The sequence below is a fragment of the Vanessa atalanta genome, chromosome 22 (genome assembly GCF_905147765.1).
Source record: "Vanessa atalanta chromosome 22, ilVanAtal1.2, whole genome shotgun sequence".
Lineage (NCBI taxonomy): Eukaryota > Metazoa > Arthropoda > Insecta > Lepidoptera > Nymphalidae > Vanessa > Vanessa atalanta.
Genome location: NC_061892.1, coordinates 2,603,278 through 2,625,194, shown reverse-complemented (window position 1 = coordinate 2,625,194; position 21,917 = coordinate 2,603,278). Strand labels below are relative to the sequence as shown.

General features: G+C 32.6%; 1 protein-coding gene across 1 annotated transcript; it reads right to left on the bottom strand.

Moving 5' to 3' along the window:
- Positions 1-5,810: 5,810 nt before the first annotated feature.
- On the bottom strand, positions 5,811-7,712 carry LOC125072641 (serine protease inhibitor 77Ba-like). The gene has a single exon (XM_047683283.1). The coding sequence runs from the start codon at positions 7,640-7,642 to the stop codon at positions 6,452-6,454; it is 1,191 nt and encodes a 396-aa protein (XP_047539239.1). The 5' UTR covers positions 7,643-7,712; the 3' UTR covers positions 5,811-6,451.
- Between the last annotated feature and the right edge of the window lie 14,205 nt (positions 7,713-21,917).

Sequence of the window (21,917 nt, the reverse complement as noted above, 5' to 3'; positions counted from 1 at the left end):
ATATGGATTAATGTTATTGGGTAATGTTAAGATTCTATTTATTCTAAAAAGAACTATTAATTTTAAAAAATAAATTAAAATAATGTTGTATTTGACACAATTTATTTGCAAATCATTATATTACGTTATGTGTAATAATAAGTATTTACTTAATAACTTTTAGAGCGGCGGTCGTAAGTTTTAGGTATAAAAAAGTAACCTACGTCCTTTCTTGGAGTTCAAGCTCGCTTCATTCCAAAATTCATCGATTTCGGTTTAGTGCTGCACCCGAGAAAACGCAACAGACAGACAGACAGGGTTACTTTCACATTTATAATATTATTATAGATTGCACAATTAACAAATAAGTAAATAGATATAAGCATAAATAATAACAACCCTCATTGAAAAACAGTAATAAAATTATATGATAAAACGAATAAAAATAGCTACAGGTTTTTGAATGTGATTTTGATACTTGAACTCGGGTCATTTCTCGGCTCATGAATATATAGATTCATTTGATAAAAAACTTTTACAGCGCCATCTATTGGGGCCTAGGTGTAAACACATAGGTATTATATAAAATAAATATATTGTGTGAGTTTGACCTCAATCGGTCAAGGTATTTAGGAGTTATACAATCACTAGCAGACAATAAAATGTATTTAAATGTAAAAATAAAAGTTGATCTCTTCTAAGCAACACTGAGAACACGGAGGGAACATTGATGACCTGTAATTGCAAAATAAATGACACCAGTTTTATTTTAACTTAAATTATGTAATTATATCTTGAATTTTTCTGTCTGCAAACTTATTTTCGTATCTATACATTTAAATATATTATTATATACATCCAAATATTTCCTTATTGCATCAGCTAAATTACCAAGTACATCTGCCGTGTGACGCAAGTTGTTGGTACTTGTACCAATAGTAATACTAAGATGTATTTAAAATAAAAAGCTTGATTGATATATTAAACAACCAAATGTTTTTTTTTAATGGTGTTTGGCGGAAGAGCATATGGTAAGTGGTCACCACCGCCCATAGACAATGTTGCTGTGAGAAATATAGTAACCATTCCTTACATCGCCACTGCGCCACCAACCTTGGGAACTAAGATGTTATGTCCCTTGTGCTTGTAGTTACACTGGCTCACTCATCCCTCAAACCGGAACACGACATTACTAAGTATTGCTATAATGGTATATGGTATAATATCATCTAGTGGTGCTACCTTTCCAGCCGAGTGCACAAAGCCCTACTACCAATTATAATTATAGACTTTATAGAAACTCTTACCAGTATCGTTTGTACTTAACAGCTACTATTCAAGTCTACTCAATGCTTGAATTACTTTAATAATTTCAAAGGAATAATCTTTTTTTTCGAAGTTTAGAATTTAAAAGACAGACCTCTATAACAGTAATTGTTATCCGTCAGCTGCACTCATGATACTCATAGTATTTCTGATACTTGGCTACAATGAAATTAACATAATTTTTCGTGATTGTTATACCTTTTTTTAAATATAAAGAGAAATAGTTTTGTTGAATATTTTGTAGACATTTCGTTGACCTTATACTTAGGTCATAAAAAGTTTTTGTGTTATAGTTTTAAGAAGTGTAAGTCGACGGTCATGTAACTATTCTCTGGTTACTTTGGCTTATTCAACTAGTTCTGAAATAATATACGAAATGTTATATACTACACAGCGATGAATACACTAAGGGACATATTGTCCCGCAATATGACGTGCATCACTCAATCTGCGTGTCGCAATGTAGAAGTATCTCGCAAGTCGCAACGCGTTACTTGCTGAGAGATCGCACGCGACCCGCGTCATTGTCCCACCATTCCGTCACCGATATTAGTCGTGAACGCAACGTGCCTGGGGGAGGCATATATACTGCGAGGTGGATTATCACTCCCGAAATAAGTATGTACCCAGGGCCCGCTGGATTGTAGTAATTAGCATAAAAAAACTGCCATATACAGTATTTTTAAATATTATTTATTGTGGATGATTTATATATTATTTTAAATTGAATAAAAAAAAATGTCAGTGTGGGCCACGTCTTCCAAGAAGACGATAAGCTCGAAGTCCAGCAAAGATCTGCTGATGTTCGACAAAAATATAAAAGACGGCAAAAACTGTGAGCCCGTGGATGTTATAAATTAAAAAAAAAAGCATGTACCCAGCTGACAGCACTAATCGTCACAACCTCCTTTTTTCTATAATCACTGACTTGTATGCGACAAAATATTCCACGTAGTTGTTGAAGGCATGTCCACACCCCTGCAGAATGTTAATACACTTACAGCGTATGTCCGATCTGAAATTATAAACTAAAATATAATTAAAGTTCCATAACAACCGGATATTTGTTTTGACATGTAGTTTTTGTGAATAAACTGGGATGCGGATAGAAACAAAACTGTATTACTTAATTATATTATGCATTAATTAGCGACCCGGCCCGGCTTCAATAACTTTAACAGAATTTGAGCACAAAGTATTCCACCACGCTGCTCCAATGCGGGTTGGTGGATACATATGTGGCAGAATTTCGTTGAAATAAGACATACGCAGGTTTCCTCACTATGTTTTCATTCACCGCCGAGCAGGATATGAATTATAATCACAAATTAAGCATGAAAATTCAGTGGTGTTTTCCTGGGTTTGAACCCGCAATCATCGGTTAAGATGCTCGCGTTCGAACCTCTGGGCCATCTCGACCCTGTTTCGCAGAGGTGTTGGTGCTGATATTAAATATACTACAGAATGTCTTTATATACAACGTTCACAACTTTTTTGTCATTAGACAATACATACAGCTATGTTCCTGCATTTTAAATCTGTAATATCTGTATACATAGCTATATACATGTATAATACATATAAACCTTCCTCTTGTATCTATTTAAAAAAAAACCGCGTCAAAATCTGTTGAGTAAATTTAATGATCAAAGCATATACAGGGACATACAGACAGCGGAAAGCGACTTTATTTTATACTATGTGTTGATACTAGCGTAATTATTTCTAGTTATACGGGTGCAATTTATTAATAAAGGAAATGATATGATATCAATATAATTAATACCTTATAGAACTCAGGAATTATGATGTTTACTACCAGTGAAAATAAATTACAATTGGATCATTAATTCCGAAGATACCTACAACAATGTGCCTCTTTTTAATACATATATAACTACATAATAATATGAATATGATAGTATGATATTAACAGTAGGGCTGGAGTCAGATTTAAAGGTCTTGGGGCTACAATTTGAAGCATTTTTTTTATTGTCAGTCCGGTTTTTCAAAATCTTTGTATCAGTAACATACAAAACATTACTATATCTTGATATCTAAACATATGTTACATTATAATTTTAACTCGTCGGAATTTCAATGGGGGCCCCTCTCTCGTGGAAGCTCCGGCGTAGTTGGCCCGGTTGCCCTAAATCCGGTACTTTGTGCAAGATAGTTTGGGTACCACCATAAGATATTCTTCCGTCAAACAGCAATGTTTAGTTGTTGTGTTCTGGTTCGAAGAGTGAGTTCGGCTACTACAGGTAGGTACAAGGCATAACATCTTAGTTCCTAAGGTTGAAGGTATATTATTATATCAAAATCAAAAATCGAAATATACTTTATTCAAGTAGGCTTTTACAAGCACTTTTGAATCGTCATTTAACAAACTATTTAAAATAAAGTTACCACCGATTCGGAATGTAGATTCTACCGAGAAGAAACTCAGTAGTTACTCTTTCTCAACATCTGAAAATACAATCATGTTAGTTAAATACAATTATATATGTATGTTATGTCTCCTGCGTGGAAGTCAACAATTATTAACTCCACGCTTTTTTATCATCTAGGTATATAATCTTGTACGGATAATATGCCTTCTTTACTAATATATTTTTTTACAAATGACTTGAATCTATAAAACGGCAAAGTTAAAAATGTCCGCTATTTCTTAACCGACTATATCATAAAAAAAACGAACGTGACCTATGATAATCTTGAAATTATATTACCGATGACTGTTATATGTACATTAAAGATAGCAATAAAAAGTAAACATGCAGATAAGCCTGTATAAATATATGTATGTTGTTATATCTGAGTTTAATGGATTGTTACAGTTTGATCGATTACCATCAAAGTTGTATGTGTTTTTCCGAGGAGGATTTAATACAATCCCTTATTTAAAACTCGCCGCTAGTATCAAATCAATGCAAATCAAATGAAATCAAAACAATGTATTCAATATAGAAGCATTACACCTACACATGCATATATTGAACATAACAAGAAGGCAATCGTTTAATTCCCAAGGTGCTATCAACCATGAACTCACGATTTGTGTTATAACCTTTTGCACACTGATGTGCCTTTATTTACATGTAAATTTTTTTTTATTTGGCAACACTGGAATTTTGTACGATTTCTGGGATCGTTGCAACACCTTATACATTGTTCCACATAAAACTACATGCAGTCGAGTAACAGAATTGACAATGCAGCACATCTACTCGTAACTCTAATCCTATAAACCGATCGCCATGACAATTGAAATGTATAAATAAATCCAGCATGACGTCTGATGGGTTTAATTAGTATTATACAGTATACTAGTACTAGTAAAAGGCGATAATTATGGAATGATTAACAAAAAGGTAAGTCTTGTTCCATTATTTTGTTTTACTCAGATACTATTCTTTAAATTATATTTATTTGTCTTTTGTGTATTTTTTTTTAAATACTTAAATATAATATTATTATAACGTAGGTTTAATATGTTTTGTTGATCTAGTCGCGGCTGCAGATCCCGATTCTTTGTCCAAGTCTCAGGTCACGCCAATAATAAGTTATTAAGCATTATCTTCAAACAGTTTTCAATAGTAGTTCGAATTTTGGAAATTGACTCCACTTACCTCTGAAAGAACGCATACCTGTTTGTTTCTGAATCTGAATTGTCTCCGGTGACATCGGATTGCGTACCATCGTATTGGAGCATTAAGTTTTTATAATATAATATAATATATATTTTTTTTATAATATTAGACAACATCACATACATTACCATCACGATGTAAGTAGCTAAAGCAGTTGTGTTATGGAAAAGAGAAGTAACGATAGTACCACGAACACCGAGACCCAAGACTAATAGAAAACTAATGAACTTTTTCTACATCGACTCGGCCGGGAATCGAACCCGGGACCTCGGAGTCGCGTACCCATGAAAACCGGTGTACACGCTACTCGACCACAGAGGTCGTCTAAGTTTGATCACTAAAATATATTTTATTTTCTAAAATATCAAATTGATTTGGAGGTAATGATCATTATTACACACTTAGCTACTTAAATAACATTCGGCCAAAACAATTTCCGTTTATAGAATAGAGTAATTTGCTTTAAACTCATCTGAAAACAAAAATAATTATATTGTTTCGGTAATGTAAGAAAAAAAGGTATTGTTTATTATTATTATTTTTTAATTAATCTTTCAGCATATTTTTCATTGTAAAAAAAATCGGTTTTCATTTATAGGCCGCTGATTGAAATGCGTCACTTGGTAAAAATACTCGACTGTTAATTAAATGGTATATTAAGCTAATCACCCTCTTGATGAGTGTGTATAAATTATAATTGTATGAATTACGCACCACACTTAAATTTAGTTTTATTTTATAGCGAAGCGATAAAATTCTCGATGTATCCGTATCGAAAGCAATTAAATGTTATTAAGGTTTATTGTATAATTATAACGTCCTAGTGTACGAACAGCATCTGAGTTTTCAATAAAACATAAATTAAAAAATATTTATTTTCTACTGTATTTTATTTAAACATTATTTTAACATTTCTATTAACAAAAATACTTGAAATGACAATTATATTCCGCAGTCTTTACAATAAGGATAAAATATTTTAAATCTAACTATTAAACACGAAGTAGTTCCGTTATAACTTGTGTATTTTATTCTTAGTTATATATATATTACGCTGGTATATTTATTAAAATGAACTGTTCATTGTACATATTTAAAATCCGTCTTTTATGAAACAATTATAATTGTTTTATATACAAATGCCGGATGATGTCACCGCAAGGCTACATACGACAATAAACTATATAGGTACTTAGATACAAAGTTCAATGCACAATGACTTCTAAGTTTCTCAATACAAGCTAATCACGACACATATATCTTCTACAGTATTTAAATAGGTATAATAAGGTTTGTAAGTATATAATAAATGCTTTTATTTCAAAGATATGCATGAATTACGAGAAACAAGTACCACTGCTGAGTATTGTTACATGACTAAGTCATCGAAGACTGACAACGTCCTTCGAATGCAATACATACATATATCACATCTATTTTATCCATCTTTCACGCGCTTCCATCAATTTCACCATATTTATCTTTGTAGCGCTTCAAAAAACGCTCGGCTTTGAGTAAATTCCACTGAAGATTATGGTCGTTGTCATTTTTTCCATCACGAAATAAATAAACGGTCGATTCGCCTCGAAGGCAGGAGTTGAGATGCGATCGGCGAAGTAAGCCGATGTATCTGCTGAAGCGACCGTACCTGATTCCGTGACCTCTATGTCTGCCTTGTGTACAATAGCGGAAATAAATATTTCCTCCGAAGTAATCTTTTCGAAGCTCGCTAATTTAGAACTAAATATATCAATAACACCCATACTATTTAACGGTTTGTTCAGAACGACATTTGTGCTTATTTTGAATCGTGGCAATTTGACGTCAACATCTTCTAAACCGTACTCTTTAACATCACTGTCAAGTCTCTCAAATATGTCCTTCAATGTTACAGTTGAAAACTTTTTATATACTTCAGTTACATTAATTTTCGGATAGGGCAATATTATTAACATGCTGTATTTGTTGTCATTGCCATAAGGTAATTCCATAACAAGGGCGCTCAGTTCTTGAATATTTGAGTAAGGCAACATTGCCCTTTGATACATCATTTTAACTTTACCGATTTCATTTTTGTTTTCATCGTAAAACGATTCGATATTTGTATCAGATACATTAAATGGCGAAGACCAGAGTCCTTTAAAGGAGATCACGTTTGTCAAAATCATTCTTGCTGTCCCAAAATCTTCTGACCTTAGAACATTTGAAACTGTCGCTCCGGAGTTTTCAATTGCTGTGTTAGCGGTACGCGCTGCTGAGGTTGAATCTTTGAAATCGAGTTGAACTATATTTGCCCCAAAATCATTGGTTAACGTCTTCTTAAAAGCTGGGAATACATGGAATCCTTTGTCTTTGAAAACAAAATTCTTACTCGCTAATTGAACTCCCGGTGTTCTCGGATCAAGCACCGACTTCGTCAAATTTTGGTAACCATTTATAATAGATATTTGATTGCCTGGTAGTAAAAATGCCCGTTCAAGTTGAGCTTTACTGTTGCCTGTCGCCCCAAGTGCGACGCCAGTCATCAAACTCCATATACCGAAGGGTGATATAACAACATGTCCTTCTGTTTCCAGTTGTGTGTAATGTAAAAGTTCTAAACTAAAATTTCTCACTCTTCCACTGAATTCGACATCGGCGCGACACGTCGCAACGGTAAATATAAAGAATATTAAACACTTCATTATGGCGTGCGCTCGGCGCAGTGCTTTAGGAAATACTAAGTTGGAACGAGTAAGTAATGTAGTATGAATACTAAAACACGTTCTCAACTATCAAAATGAGTTTAATATATAGGCTGTCTCTTTTTTCCTCTTTATTCCGAACAAGACGAACGTATTAATAATTTGTCGTAATTGTTCAACCTAAAATAGACTTTGTTTATATGAGATTTCGTATGACTTTTGATTGACAAGATATACATATATTTACAATTTTTGTTTTTATCACATCATTAAGGATAGTGGACGGGTTTTTTTATTGAATAAATTATTCTTGTAAAAATGTTATAGAGGATTTCATCGGACGTTTAAAATATAATTTTAAGCCGCGTTTAAACTGTCAGATTGAAGTTTTTATTAAGGGTATTTTTAGACTATCAAATGTCACCAGTATAGTGACGTCACTAATATTTATTTATGTCTTCAAACGTACACGAGTTCACGCACGTTGACTACTAAATTTGGTAGTGTAACGTTATGTATGTAACTCTTGTGGAATAATAATGCTGAAATTATTATTCTTATAATACATTTAATTAAGATGTAATTAGACAACTGTAACTACCCGTAAAGGTGTCACTTTTCGATGGTTTGTTGATAAAATTATGTAGGTATAGACACATCTTAGATGTAGCATCGGCAACATTCGTAAAACCGATCAAATCCGAATTTATTATACGAAAATGATCTTTACGCAAACGTAATAAATTGTAATGTCATATAACCAAATACATTCGCCAAGTTCACGATTGTCGTACTAAACTCGTGACAGAATATCATCCAAAAAAAAAAAAGGGATTCTCTCGATATTATTCTTAAACTGAAAAAATACTGTGTATTCGATAGAACCGCTGCTTAAGTGTTACTATTTGCAAAAAAAACCCTTATAATAATCGTGACTGATGAATTGGATAAAGAGAAATTGGTCTAAAGCAAAGTGCGGTATGTCGGGAATACCATCTCGATGTATCGCGGGCTTTTAATTAGTTTCACTGCACGATAAGACGTGTGTTGCGGTTTTATCCATTATTATTAACGAGATACATGATCTCGTGACCTGAAGATTGTTTTTATTACGTTTACGAATTACATCTATCGCCTAAACGTACGTATAATAAAACGCTTGCTGATGTTTTTAAAACTTATTGTTACTGATATTAAAAGCTAAAAAGGGATTTTCCTAAAAAAAATATATTTTATTTTGTTTATTTATATTATACTAGCCGAGTTCCCCATTGATATCCCGAAAATCACTGCATTGTCGATCGTCTAGTCATAAATAAAAGACTAAATACTCCCGTATATCTTTCCCGTATCCATTATTCTAACTTAACAAAATACGAACTTCCCAATTTGATGAAGCATGATGAATTATCTAAACATTGTATCAAATTTCATTTATTTATAAAAAATATACCCAAATATTGATTTTCATATTTGTAGCATCGGAAATGGCGAATTTATATATAAAGTTTCTTAACTTAGTTTCGTAACTAAAGTAATTAATTTTGAAAAAGTACTAAATACTGTTAGATTCACTGGCTTAGGCTTTGCTTTGTATGTCAGTCATTTTAAAATGTTAATTATACAGTAGATTGATAATTTAATATCGTTAGTTAATTTGAAATCAATATTTGTTAAACTTGACATTGTTTCAAAGTAAACTATTTTAATGTTAAAAATCTTAAGCTTAAGCTAAAAATGAGCACAACATTTTATTTTTCTTTAAGTAGTGTAATGATTGCCAAAAAATTAAATTGAATTTAAAGTTTACTTTACGATTTGTCACAGAAGAACTCATTTGCTTTTGTCTTGAACTCTTCCTGAATCCCCCGCTAAGAATGGTATACAAAAATAAAGTACCTATACTCCATTCCAACCATAATAGGAAAAAAAGCCAAATAAACAACATTTGACAGCAAATTGACGCGATATGATTGGTTGAGAACTTGATTGATGCATGCATAAAACACGTAAATCTGAGGTTTGTTTATCTTTTTTTTTTTATTTCCATTGGAATAGGCTATATCACGCCGATTCTCTGTGGTTGGTCACCACGATGTGACAGCGAAAACAAACCGTTAAAGCAGTAACTTGTGTAAAGCCGGGTGGCAACTTACATATGTAAACAAATGATAATAATTTGTAATGTTATAATTTACAATATCAATTATTAATTACTTTATATTTTGAAGCAATAATAATTAATGTGTTAATAGACTTATGATCTAACCTACGATTTTATTATCTGTGGAAAAAGAATAAGTACTTACTTTTGGCGGGCTTTTAAAAAGATCAGATTGGAGAAAAATAAAATGGCGTGTTTTTTATAGGAGATTATGAAGAGAAATATAAATCATAAATTGATAAAATAATTTTAATATATTTTGGAAAATTCTGTCAATATTTTTACAAATATATATTATTCTGATATTTGAGCTATATTATTGTAAAGTTTCATTAAAATCCATTCAGTAGTTTTTGCGTGAAAAAGCAACAAAGATACATACAAACAAACTTTTGCCTTTATAATATTAGTAATGATTGGAAGTGAATTTATCCACTGTTTCATTTATCATGAAAGAATATATACATATTGGTACATCATTATCGTACTATAAATAAATGAAATTGCGGTCAGTGCCACTTCAACTACAGTGATTACACGAAATTGCAATTTTTCAAGTAGATACTCTCTTCGTAGTTTATATTAGCTCGTGAAATGTTGAAAGCAGATAGATGTTCATTGAAGGAGTTTGTTGTAATAATCATTATAATTGTCAATATTGCATCTATGACACACAACGATCATATTTGCGATGCGATTTGGATTTATTATATATATAATCAAAATATACTTCATTCAAGTATATTAAGTGGAGCAACCATCGGTTCGGAATGCAGATTCTGTCGAGAAGAACCGGCAAGAAACTCAGTAGTAACTTTTTTAACTACAAAGTTATATTAGTCAATTGATGTAGAATCTACATTCCGGTACAGGTATATTTTGATTTTGATTTTTAAGTTTGATGAGTTTCCGAGTAGGTATGTAACATTTGATCGTTACTAATATTATAAATAGGAAAGTGAATTGGTATCCTATCCTGTGAATCAGTCATAATATGGGTACTTATATACGTATTAACGCAACTGCAACAAAAAAAATAATATCGGCGAACGCGCCAATATAGGTTAGGTTATGTTATATTTTATTTATGTAGATAAAAAACCGAACCTAAACTATATTATCCCATTCAAACCCAGGCAGGCACCAATGAATTTTCATGTGCTTAATTTGTGTTTATAATTCATCTCGTGCTCGGCGGTGAAGGAAAACATCGTGAGGAAACCTGTATGTGTCTAATTTCAACGAAATTCTGCCACATGTGTATTCCACCAACCCGCATTGGAGCAGCGTGGTGGAATATGCTCCAAAACTTCTCCTCAAGGGAGAGGAGGCCTTTAGCCCAGCAGTGGGAAAATTACAGGCTGCTAATAACCTACATCGGCGATTTTTACAGCGGTGGTGTTAAAACGGTAATTCCATAATATGTTATAACTTATTTTTAAATTTAGCTATAAATATTTCTTTATAGGTACCTTAATGATCTATTGATATATACGTTAACATGTTATATCCCGTAACCTAAACCACAAATAATTAATAACATAATGACGTAATATTCATGTAATTCTCCAAACGGTATTAACCTTAGCGGAAATTTAAGGACGTAGGTACCTATTGTGTTGGGTTTAGTTGATACGATTTTTTTATCCTTTTCGGGTTCTGTACCTCGATAATGCAAAAAGCATTGGTATTACTTTTTTATCAGCCTGTCAGTCAGTCTTTGTCAAGACGCGTTTTTGGCTTGAATTGATAACCTAATATCGTTAAATTAAGCAGCTTTTTAGCGCTGTAAAAATACTACTCAAAATTGAACTCAAGATCTTGACATTTTTAACGAAATGAATGAAACAGTTTTTAAGCGATTTTCGTGCTAATTGTTGTTAATCTTAATATGAAAGTTTGAATTATATTACTGTGTCGAAAAAATGTAAATAATTTTTATGGAATCTTTAGTACCTACGTTATAGTTGCATTTAGCTGTTTTTGACGAGACGTGTTACATCTCACGTACTCCCTCGTACTCGTAATTTGGTTAGGTTGTATTTAATTCCAAATCTATATATAAATAGGGAAAGACAAAACAAGGAGTTCAAAGAAATCATATAACGGTTATGTTATGTTCCTGACTTTATAGCTATCCAACTTCGACTATTCCATACAAAAATACACCTTAGCTTAATTGTAAGTTAGGGTCAATTCTACTTATTTATGTCACGTACTTTACGATCCCGTATATATAGTATAATTTGTTAGTAGAATTAACACCCAGCTTAATTATAATAAGGTACCTTATTCTCATCCTTTTGCTTACAGATTTAATTTTTTTTTTGTATGTTATAATCAAGAAAAAATGATTGGTAAGTCATCATGATCACTATATATAGTGATTATGAGCACAATTCGACCGTTTTATTATTGAGGTTTGATTCAGAAAAGCCTAATAACATTTTTTCGGCATGATTTGGGTTTTGAGCATCGGGATCTGCGGTTATATCTTTAGAACACTCGGGATCTGCGGTCTAGCTACTATTTTTACGCAGTCGAAACCTTCAGAAAGGTACCCAAGCTTCAAAGCCTACAGTGCACTCTTTCGCCGTTCAGACGAAGCACGCGCGTCTGCTGATAAACTCTCGCGTCTACATCCGTCAAAAGCGGTAAGCGCGCCAGGATTTGTCAAGTATTAGACATTTGAATTTAGTAAAATAAATTAAACTTAGATCGTAATGAATCATTGAAAATGTTCTATATCCGTCTAAATAAAATACTGAGAAATACCTATATTACTTGTATTTATTTGTATTTTATCTTGGAACAATTACTGTGGTTTCCAAATCACCAGTGACGTCACTTCAAATATTGGAGATCGTCACACGACATTTGACCTAATGACAACAATGCTAAGTGCATTGTGGCTTAACGTCATAAGTTGTTAGTTTACGTATAGTTGATTGTTATTTATTTTTAGGTAACTATTATAGGTTTTATTTTAGCAGCTTTTTCATAGGCTTCGTAATAAACAACGTGCCTACTAGCCAGAAATGACCTGTTGTAAGATATCGATTTTTCTAAGGTAGAGCTTTGTGCAAGCCCATCTGGGTAGGTGCCACCACTCATCAGATATTGTACCGCCAAACAGTAGTACCCAGTAATGTTGTGAACCAGACAGGCTTGCACAAATCTCTACCTTACAAAAATCAATTATTTTTCAAGAGTAATTGTGATTCGTACAGATATCTTAATAATGATTTTATGTTTCTATTACATTATACTTATTTTTTTAAATACTTCAAAGAAATAAGAAGGTTTTCAATTCAATTGCAAATATTTGTAACTTCAGAGCTCCGTCATTTATGAACCGTATTGTAAAATTATATTTTTATTTGGGATGTGTTCCAGGTTAAAAGGCGCGTGAGCTTGTACAAAACAGTCACAAGGGACATAACATCTTAGTTGCCAAGGCCGGTGGCGCATTGGCAATGTAAGAATGGTTAATATTCCTTACAGCGCCAATGTCTGTGGCGGTTGTGACCACTTACCATCATCTTGACCATCAGGCGGCCGCCATTTGCCCGTCCGTCTACCTATTATATTAAAAAGAACGAAGAATGCCTCTGACACAAAAGTGTGCGAAGATACAGTTAGTACCTAATAATAAAAAATAAAGAGAAGGTAGTGAAGTAACGTTACATTTATAGAAAACGCGAGGATAAAGGCACGTAAACGTAACGGTATAAATACTTTATTTGTCACTACAATCAATGAGTAGGTACCTACACATTCAATTGTTATATCACAATCGAATCGAGAGTCGTGCCGGTCTCGAATCCCGCCATTTTTCATGTATCCAGCCTTTTTTTTTTATTTAATCAGAGTCAAACTTTTTAGGCAATAGAACGAATTTTAAAAAGAATAATAATAAAAAAAATATCAAAACATATCTTTAGGATTTGTTATTGTTCGATTACTAAAAAAATATATTGTTTTTACTGGAATTGTATTTTTCAGTCGACAGCTTTGTGGGTTTCCAAGATTCATTACCACATATTGGATCTTGGTTCGAGTATTTCAAATGATTTGCAATTTATATGAGTGACCGACTTTTAATTGTAGGTAAAGCCATTTTCCGTAAGGCGTTTCTATTACTTCTATTATATTTTACCCACTGGGTATTACAGTTTATGCAACCACGGCACAAATAAAAAAAAACAACGTTAAGTACACGTGCTGATAAAAAAAATCAGTACCTAGTTGATTCGGTAAAAGGAGTTTTTATGTTGTGTATTGAAATACGAATCGTTTTAAATATGGAACGCTATAAATTACCTTTTTATCGAAATCAAAATAATTTTTTTTATTAATGTAGTCTCATAAAATCGTCGTGTTAGTGTTGAATTAAATGTTAAGATACCTCTGATTCGGAAAGTAGATTATACCAAAAAGAACCGGTAAGAAACTCATTAGTTACTTGAGGAGGATGAACTATATTCATTGAAATTATCTTTGTGCGATAAATGTGTAAATGTGTAAGACATAAAATGATTTATACCTCATTATATGTTAATGCATCTTATCAATCCCCCCACCCCCATAGTCCCAACTGGAGCATGAAAGACTCAAAAGTAAGTAAGTGAGTGTGGTGGAATATGATCCAAGCTTTCTCCTTATAGAATATATATCTTTTATTTTGTTACATAATTGAAGTTGTCAAAATGGAATTAAAATTGACATGCAATTCAGAATTTATATATATTAAAGTATATGAAAGGTAAAAAGTTATTCCATCGGCAAATTTTAAATAAGTCTTATAAGTAGATAAGATTCCTTATATGAATTTCCGTCGTTGAAATAAATAGGTACTTACTCGATAAGAATCAACGTATTTTTTATTATTGTTTAATTTAACTCCAATAGATATAAGTACTTTTATATAAAATTGATATAATTATATTTTAATTAAACGTCTATTACAATTATTAGCTAGTTGCATAAGTTTTCTATCCAAGCATATAAATCTAATCGGGTTTTTACGCTTTGGATAACGAATCTCAACTTGTTATTATAAAAACTTAGTCAATTAATAAATTAATTAATGTCTAATGCTGAAATAATATGAATTGATAAAATAACCAAGGCTTATTATTCGCTACAAAAAAAAACTTGTTATCTGTCCCGACTTCATTCAGGTAAAATTCATACAAAGTTACCCCTCCCCAATCCTCCTAGAAGAAGTTCATACAAAGTTACCCCGCCCTAATCCCTAGAAGGATTAGGGGAGAATTATCAAAAAATCAATGTCAGTAATCGACTTCGTAAAAGGAATGCTATGCTAAATTTCAAGTCAATCAAGTTTCGGAGATCTCGTAATGAGTCAGTCAGTGGTATTTCGCTTATAAAAGATTTGCCAATGTTACTTGTTCCAACAAAAGGCATAACCTTAGTTTGTGGTACATTGAAGAGGTAGGAATCTGTGGTCTTCGGAATCGGTGCAATGATAAAAATCACACCCCCAATTTTCACAAGGCTTATGCTTATATCAGCCCTGTACTATGTGCTGTTTACTGCTCATATAAGGTAAGTATACCGTTTTGAGGGTTCTGTACCCAAAGGGTAAAAACGGGACCCTATTACTAAGACTTCGCCTTCTGTCTGTCCATCTGTCTGTCATGAGGCTGTATCTCAAGAAACGCTGTTGCCGATATACTAAATACAAACACAAATACTGAAACAAAATAAAATAAATATTAAGTGGTCCCATACAAAAACGCCATTTTATGCCTATTTTTTATCAATAAATGGTAACAGGTAGGCACTTGAAATATTCACAAAATACTTAATTGTATATTTACCTTAATAATAAATAATAACATTGATATTAAAATCGGCACCAGGTAAAGGCTTGAAATGTACACAAAATATTTAGTTTTATTTAACAATTAAATATTTTTTAGAAAATTTACTTATATTTAGTGTGTCGCGTTACGCACTTTTTTGGGTTTCATACCCAAAATGAAATTCGTATACCTACTGCTGTTTACCTAGTCAATGGAACCCTTCGTGCGCGAGTCAGACTCCCACTTGGCTGGTTTTTTTTATTAGGCACCCGGTACCCCCCTTATTAAATATATATAATTACTATCTAATTGCAATTCATATTAAACATTAAAAAAATAAAAAATAAAAATAATGTTAAATTATATTTGTAAGTTGTATATAATATATACCCAACAAAATTTTGTTGTAAGTGATATTTAATGAAATCAATACCTTACTGGGTATTTCCAACAGGAAAATAAAACAGATTGAGTGATGTAAATGTTAATTTATTGTTAGAAACTCGACCCATACGGGTTGATTTTAACTATAAAGGTCAGTACGTACAATCAATATAAAACTCACTTTAAAATAAATTGTCCGCCTTCAAAAATTGCCCAAAACGCTTCAAATACAAAATTTAAATTCAAATGAAATTTAAGTGTTACCATACAGTTGGTATGTACGCCAATGTTTATGGCCGATGGGACCACTAACCCAACAGGTTAAGTAGATATATATCAGAGCATTAATTTCTGATTACTCTGATTCTTCCTGTAAACATGATTACAAATTGAGAGGATGTCTATTTTTGATAATTAGAGTTGAAACTAAAGTAATTTCCTTTTTATTGTTTACAATCCATTTGAAAATTGCTGTTTGGCGGTAGAATATCTGATGAGTGGGTGCTACGACCAAATGCGCGATACAGTACGTCGTTGAGAGTTCCATTGCAATAGTTGCAGCCTCCGCTTTATGCTAAGTCCGTATTATCCATAATGATTTACTCGATTTCCACTGAGTCATACTGAGCACACACCTTTAAGCCTAAACGAACACATACTGCGGTGTAAATAATAACCTCTTTTTTGAAGTCTTTTAACTAAAGATGCTTCCAAAAGATGCTTTCTGCTTTGCTTGCTTGATATTCTACCGCCAAACAGCAGTACTTAGTATTGTTGTGTTACCGTTGGAAGGGTGAGTGAGCCAGTGTAACTACAGGCACAAGGGACGTAACATCTTAGTTCCCAAGGTTGGTGGCGCATTGGTGATGTAAGGAATGGTTAATATTTCTTACAACGCAAATGTCTACGGTAGACGACTTACCATCAGGTGCCATTTGCTCTTCCGCATATTATATCCGATATTATAAAAAAAAATTATAAAAAAAATATATATTGCATATTATAAAATAAAATCTTTATTTTAGTGGTACTGGTTTTTCTGAAAGAAGACAAATTAACTTAACTTCTATGATAAAACGATATATATCGTTATCTCTTTTATTATATTACATAAAAATTTGATGTCTCATTTTTATTTTTTGGTTTAGCAAGTTTAAGTTGAAGACTGTTTACAACATAATTAGCACTCCAAGTTTTGTGTTTTTGTTAATCATAATTAAACTCAGCTCCTCTTTTGTGCGTCATAGCGTGATGTTATTACTAGTTTGCGAACACGGCTTCTACCACGTGTGAAGCAGCTGCGGAATCTAGTGTATTAAAAAAATCAAAATCAAAATATACTTAATTCAAGTAGGCTTTTACAAGCAATTTTGAATCGTCATTTAATAAACTATATTAAATGACGCTACCACCTGTTCGGAATACAGTTTCTACCGAGAAGAACCGGGAATAAACTCGGTAGCTACACATTAACATTTAAGGTGTTCTTTTCTGTAGCTTTTTCAACGTATATGGAAAATTTCATGATAAACGATTAAATATTGAGTAATTAAATTCTGTTTTCTATTAATTAATTAACTATCTGACGCAAAAGAATATCAAATCGACAAAGTAGATCCTGACATTAGAACGTTCCAACATGCAAATAAACAAAGAGTTTATAAGAGATTTAATACTTTTGTTCATTGACGTAAAAAAAGTAAGTTATCAAATAAAAAAAAAAGATTTGTACAGAAAAAAAATACGATTGGTTTACGATTTGTTTATTCTCTAAGACTGCTTTTGACGTTTGGGAAATCGGCGAACGTGACGTCATAACTATTTATGACGCAATGGTCACGTCGAAAAGCCAGTCGTAAAATATTTCCGACGATCGAAAGAAATTTGAATATTTCAAATTTTGTTGGAACATTGGGCAGCCCCTGTGTAATCTAAATAAAATGTACGGAACCACGGGTCAGTTATGTATCAGAACTTGACAGGGGAACGAGTTCTTTAAGGACAACCGTGTCCTCATTAAGACGTGGATTTCCCACGAGAAAGTTCTGAGTTTGCGGTGAAAGTAGTAATTAGGTATATTATGATTTCTACTTATTACATAAAATCTGGTATAATTCAACTGTACAGGGTTCAGACAAGTTCTCGATTCGATTCCCAACTACTTATTCCATACAAAAATAAACGTCAGGCGAATCGTAAGTGAGAGTCAATTTTACTATTTTATTACAGTTACGAACCTCCCTAATCATATTATGATCAACTCTGTTGGAACAGTAACTGGATCATTGTGTTAGTTGAATAGGAACGTTTTCAATTCGATTGCAAAAAAAGTGACTTCTTCTTAGTGGGATAATTCGAAAATCGAATTTCGATTCAACTTAAGAAGTCGTAAAAAACCGCACATAGATTCTGTATTTTTTTTATATATAAAGATATGAATCTGAGAGTGTTATAATTTCGTTAAAGTATTAATGCATAAATTTATGTTACTTTTAAAATACATTTTATTATATAAACTAGATACTACACCGTTTACTTAATATACGATATTTTGATTTACATGTTAAAATTACTGTTGTTCATGTACAACATTAATTTCTGTCATTTTTGACATGATCATGTTCTGAGGTAAATTTTGAGTTTGCTTTCAAAGAATCGCTCTTATGATCTACTAACGTCATGTGGGGTTGGGCCAAGTGCACACGTTGTTCAGATAAGTACATGATTAATTGAACCTTAAAGTGACTCATTATTGCGCATCCTTCGAAAAGTCTCCAGGCTTATTTTATTTGATATTTATTCTTTTGGATTAAGGTTATGATAGACATACAATAATAGGCCTTTTTCGTAATTTACTGGTTTGCTTGGGATCCTGTGAATTTTTTCAACATCAAGAGATTGAATAATTTCATGAGAAAGACAAACAAACTTTAAGACTTTCACTTGGTGGTAGGGCATTGTGTAAGCCCGTTTGGGTAGGTACCATCCAGTCATCATACATTATACCGACAAGCAGCAATATTTATTTATTTATATATTGAACTACAGTCAGGACTGGTTTTATTTAATGGGCAATGTTGATTACTGGCACTGTGGTAATATTCTACGAATTCAAAAATGTGTATAACAGGAAATTAGTAAAAAAATATAGAATTATAATGATTAAAAAAAGATTATATCCAGCCAAAGCAGCTCCTGATACTACGATTGCACAATCAAAATATTGTAATTACGTACTATATTACGACACCGAGATAACAATGACCATCTTAATTTATTTAAAGGATCGCGGTGATCTCTTTATTTATCACACATTTGAAAGTAATTAATTAATTCGAAGATAGAACTGGCAGCGTAAACAGGATACCCGTGGCGAGAGAAAGCGTGTTTAAGTAGTATCGTAGGTTGTCGATGAAGATTTCCTGAATGAAAGTATCATAAGTATGGAAATTAGTTTTTATAAAAGTATACCTAAATTATAAATAAACTGGCTATTCGTCTTTGAATAGGTAGAATAAGGATCGGAAAACAATGAAGTCTATTGGTATTGGTTAACGAGGCGCACACCACTAAAGCCGTCGACATGATTATTTCCTATATCTTCAACAACCATTGTCATGTCTCAGACAATTTATCCAAAATCTTAGTAAATTCTATGGAGTGAAATATAAACCTTTATCATGAATTACTTCGTCCAATAGTGAAAACGACTTGCAAGTTTATTTGGTAGTATTTGTGGTCAATGCTTCAACCATGCAGACGAACAGACGTGATTACTTTGTTTTATAATACGTTTCGCATTTGGACAATCAAGGTATTCAAATGAAGATATTTTGCATATTTAGAGTATTACAAGTGTTTAGCTCTTCCATTTATGGACCAGCTTTTAGTGATACTGAGAATTTCGTCTTGGAAAACCGAAAACCAAGCAATGGTTTAAATGTTGAATAGTTCTTTAATTTTTTTGGTTGTCTAGACCTAGCTTCAGCTTCTATAGAGTACCCTGCATCTTGAATGAGTTGGTAATTCAGAACATATGTCGAAGTTCATTTATTGATCGTAGGGAGAAGAGGATAAGTGGGGAATTTCGGTTTACATTTCAAAATAACGTGTGTATACACGAAACACATGTGCGTACAGCTTCTGGGTATTCCCAATTTATATCCTCAGTGCTGGGTATATTTAGACCTGTGTCCATGTGTGTACCTACATTTATTTCATTCAGGATGCGTAGTTACAATGTTTTTGTATGTGTTTATACTCATATAATAATATGTCAGTTTACTCGAGCACTTTGTCGAAATGCTTCGAAATATGTAGTTGTTTACTTTAAATTCCTATATTTTTGCTCGAAAAATCAGAACAAAATTTACGACTGTAGTTCGTGGCGGAAACAATGTATAATTTAAGGTATATAGGCGTGAAAAATAAATTACACGGTCGGCATTCTGCTTTCAATGTCAGGGTTTTTCCCAGTGTGTATAGTGAGTGACAATAGCGGACGTGTTCGTGACATATCATAAACTAACCCAATTTGCCAAAGCGTTTTTTAACGCTTTTTGAAAGGCAGTACAATTACATTTAATTACTTAAAACCAGTTCACTTAAATTGCTAAAATAATACGGCACTTAGATTATATTACGAGTAAAACAGTTTCTACCCAAATATTTAGGTATATTAAACATAAAGAATAATTAAAAAGCTTTAAAAAATCACATAATGTGAAAATAAGCATATACATACATATATAAATAATAAATAAATAAATATTGGACAATATCACATACATTACCCTGATGCCAATGTAAGTAGCTAAAGCACTTGTCTTATGGAAAATCAGAAGTAACAACGGTACCGCAGATACCCAAACCCAAGACGACATATCGAACCCGGGACCTCGGGGTGGTACACACTACTCCACCGCGGAGGTTATCAACATATACATACATAAAAAGATAACTCGTCTAACAACAATAATTAAATAAATAATATAAATAATACGGAAACATCTATTTTCATAAATCACAAACTCGATTAGGTCCAATAATTGCGTCTCACCATTGTGAAGAACTAGTTGTCGCCCGCGGCTCCGTTCGTCGTAGGGGTTGGTCGTCGTGGTTGGACAGAGTTACTTTCGCATTTATAATTTCAGTATAGATTTGATTGACAGTAGATTTAAGTAAGTGTTGTTGCTTTTGTTCCATGATGCGTTGTTAAAACTGAGGTAGAAACTTTTACTAATTACGATTCTAATCCGATCCAACTTCGACCGAACCGCATCACTGTGCGGAAGCGGCTTATTCACCTAAAACAGCCAAAGTGGATAATCGGTATCTATTCATAAAATATTCTTCCGATCTGCTCCCACGCATATGAACAGTCACTGTCGATCTTCTTGCCAGATAATTTTACATCGTCTATACATATAATAAAATTGGAGTGTCTGTTTGTAATATACACGGTACATATACATAAATAACATTTTTTTACAATTTTTGTCTGTCTGTCTGTTTGTTCCGGCTAATCTCCGGAACGGCTCGGCTGATTTTGACGGGACTTTCACTGGCAGATAGCTGATGTGATAAGTAGTAACTTAGGCCACTTTTATTTTAGAATTATATGTAAAATAATAATAAAGCCACGCTTTTTTTTAATTAAAACGCGCACGAAGTCGCGGGCACAGCTAGTCTTACTATAAAATTATTGAGTTGGTCACTTCAAACTACAAGGCTTATTTCTCCTAGTAAAAGACATCTGCTATACGTCGACGAGTTTAAAATCCCTACGTATTTTTTTCCTTATGTTGATTCTTTATAAGACAAAAAAGGACATGACATACAATTAGCATAAAAAGTTAATTATAAATGTTTAAATATATAAAAATATTTAATTAGA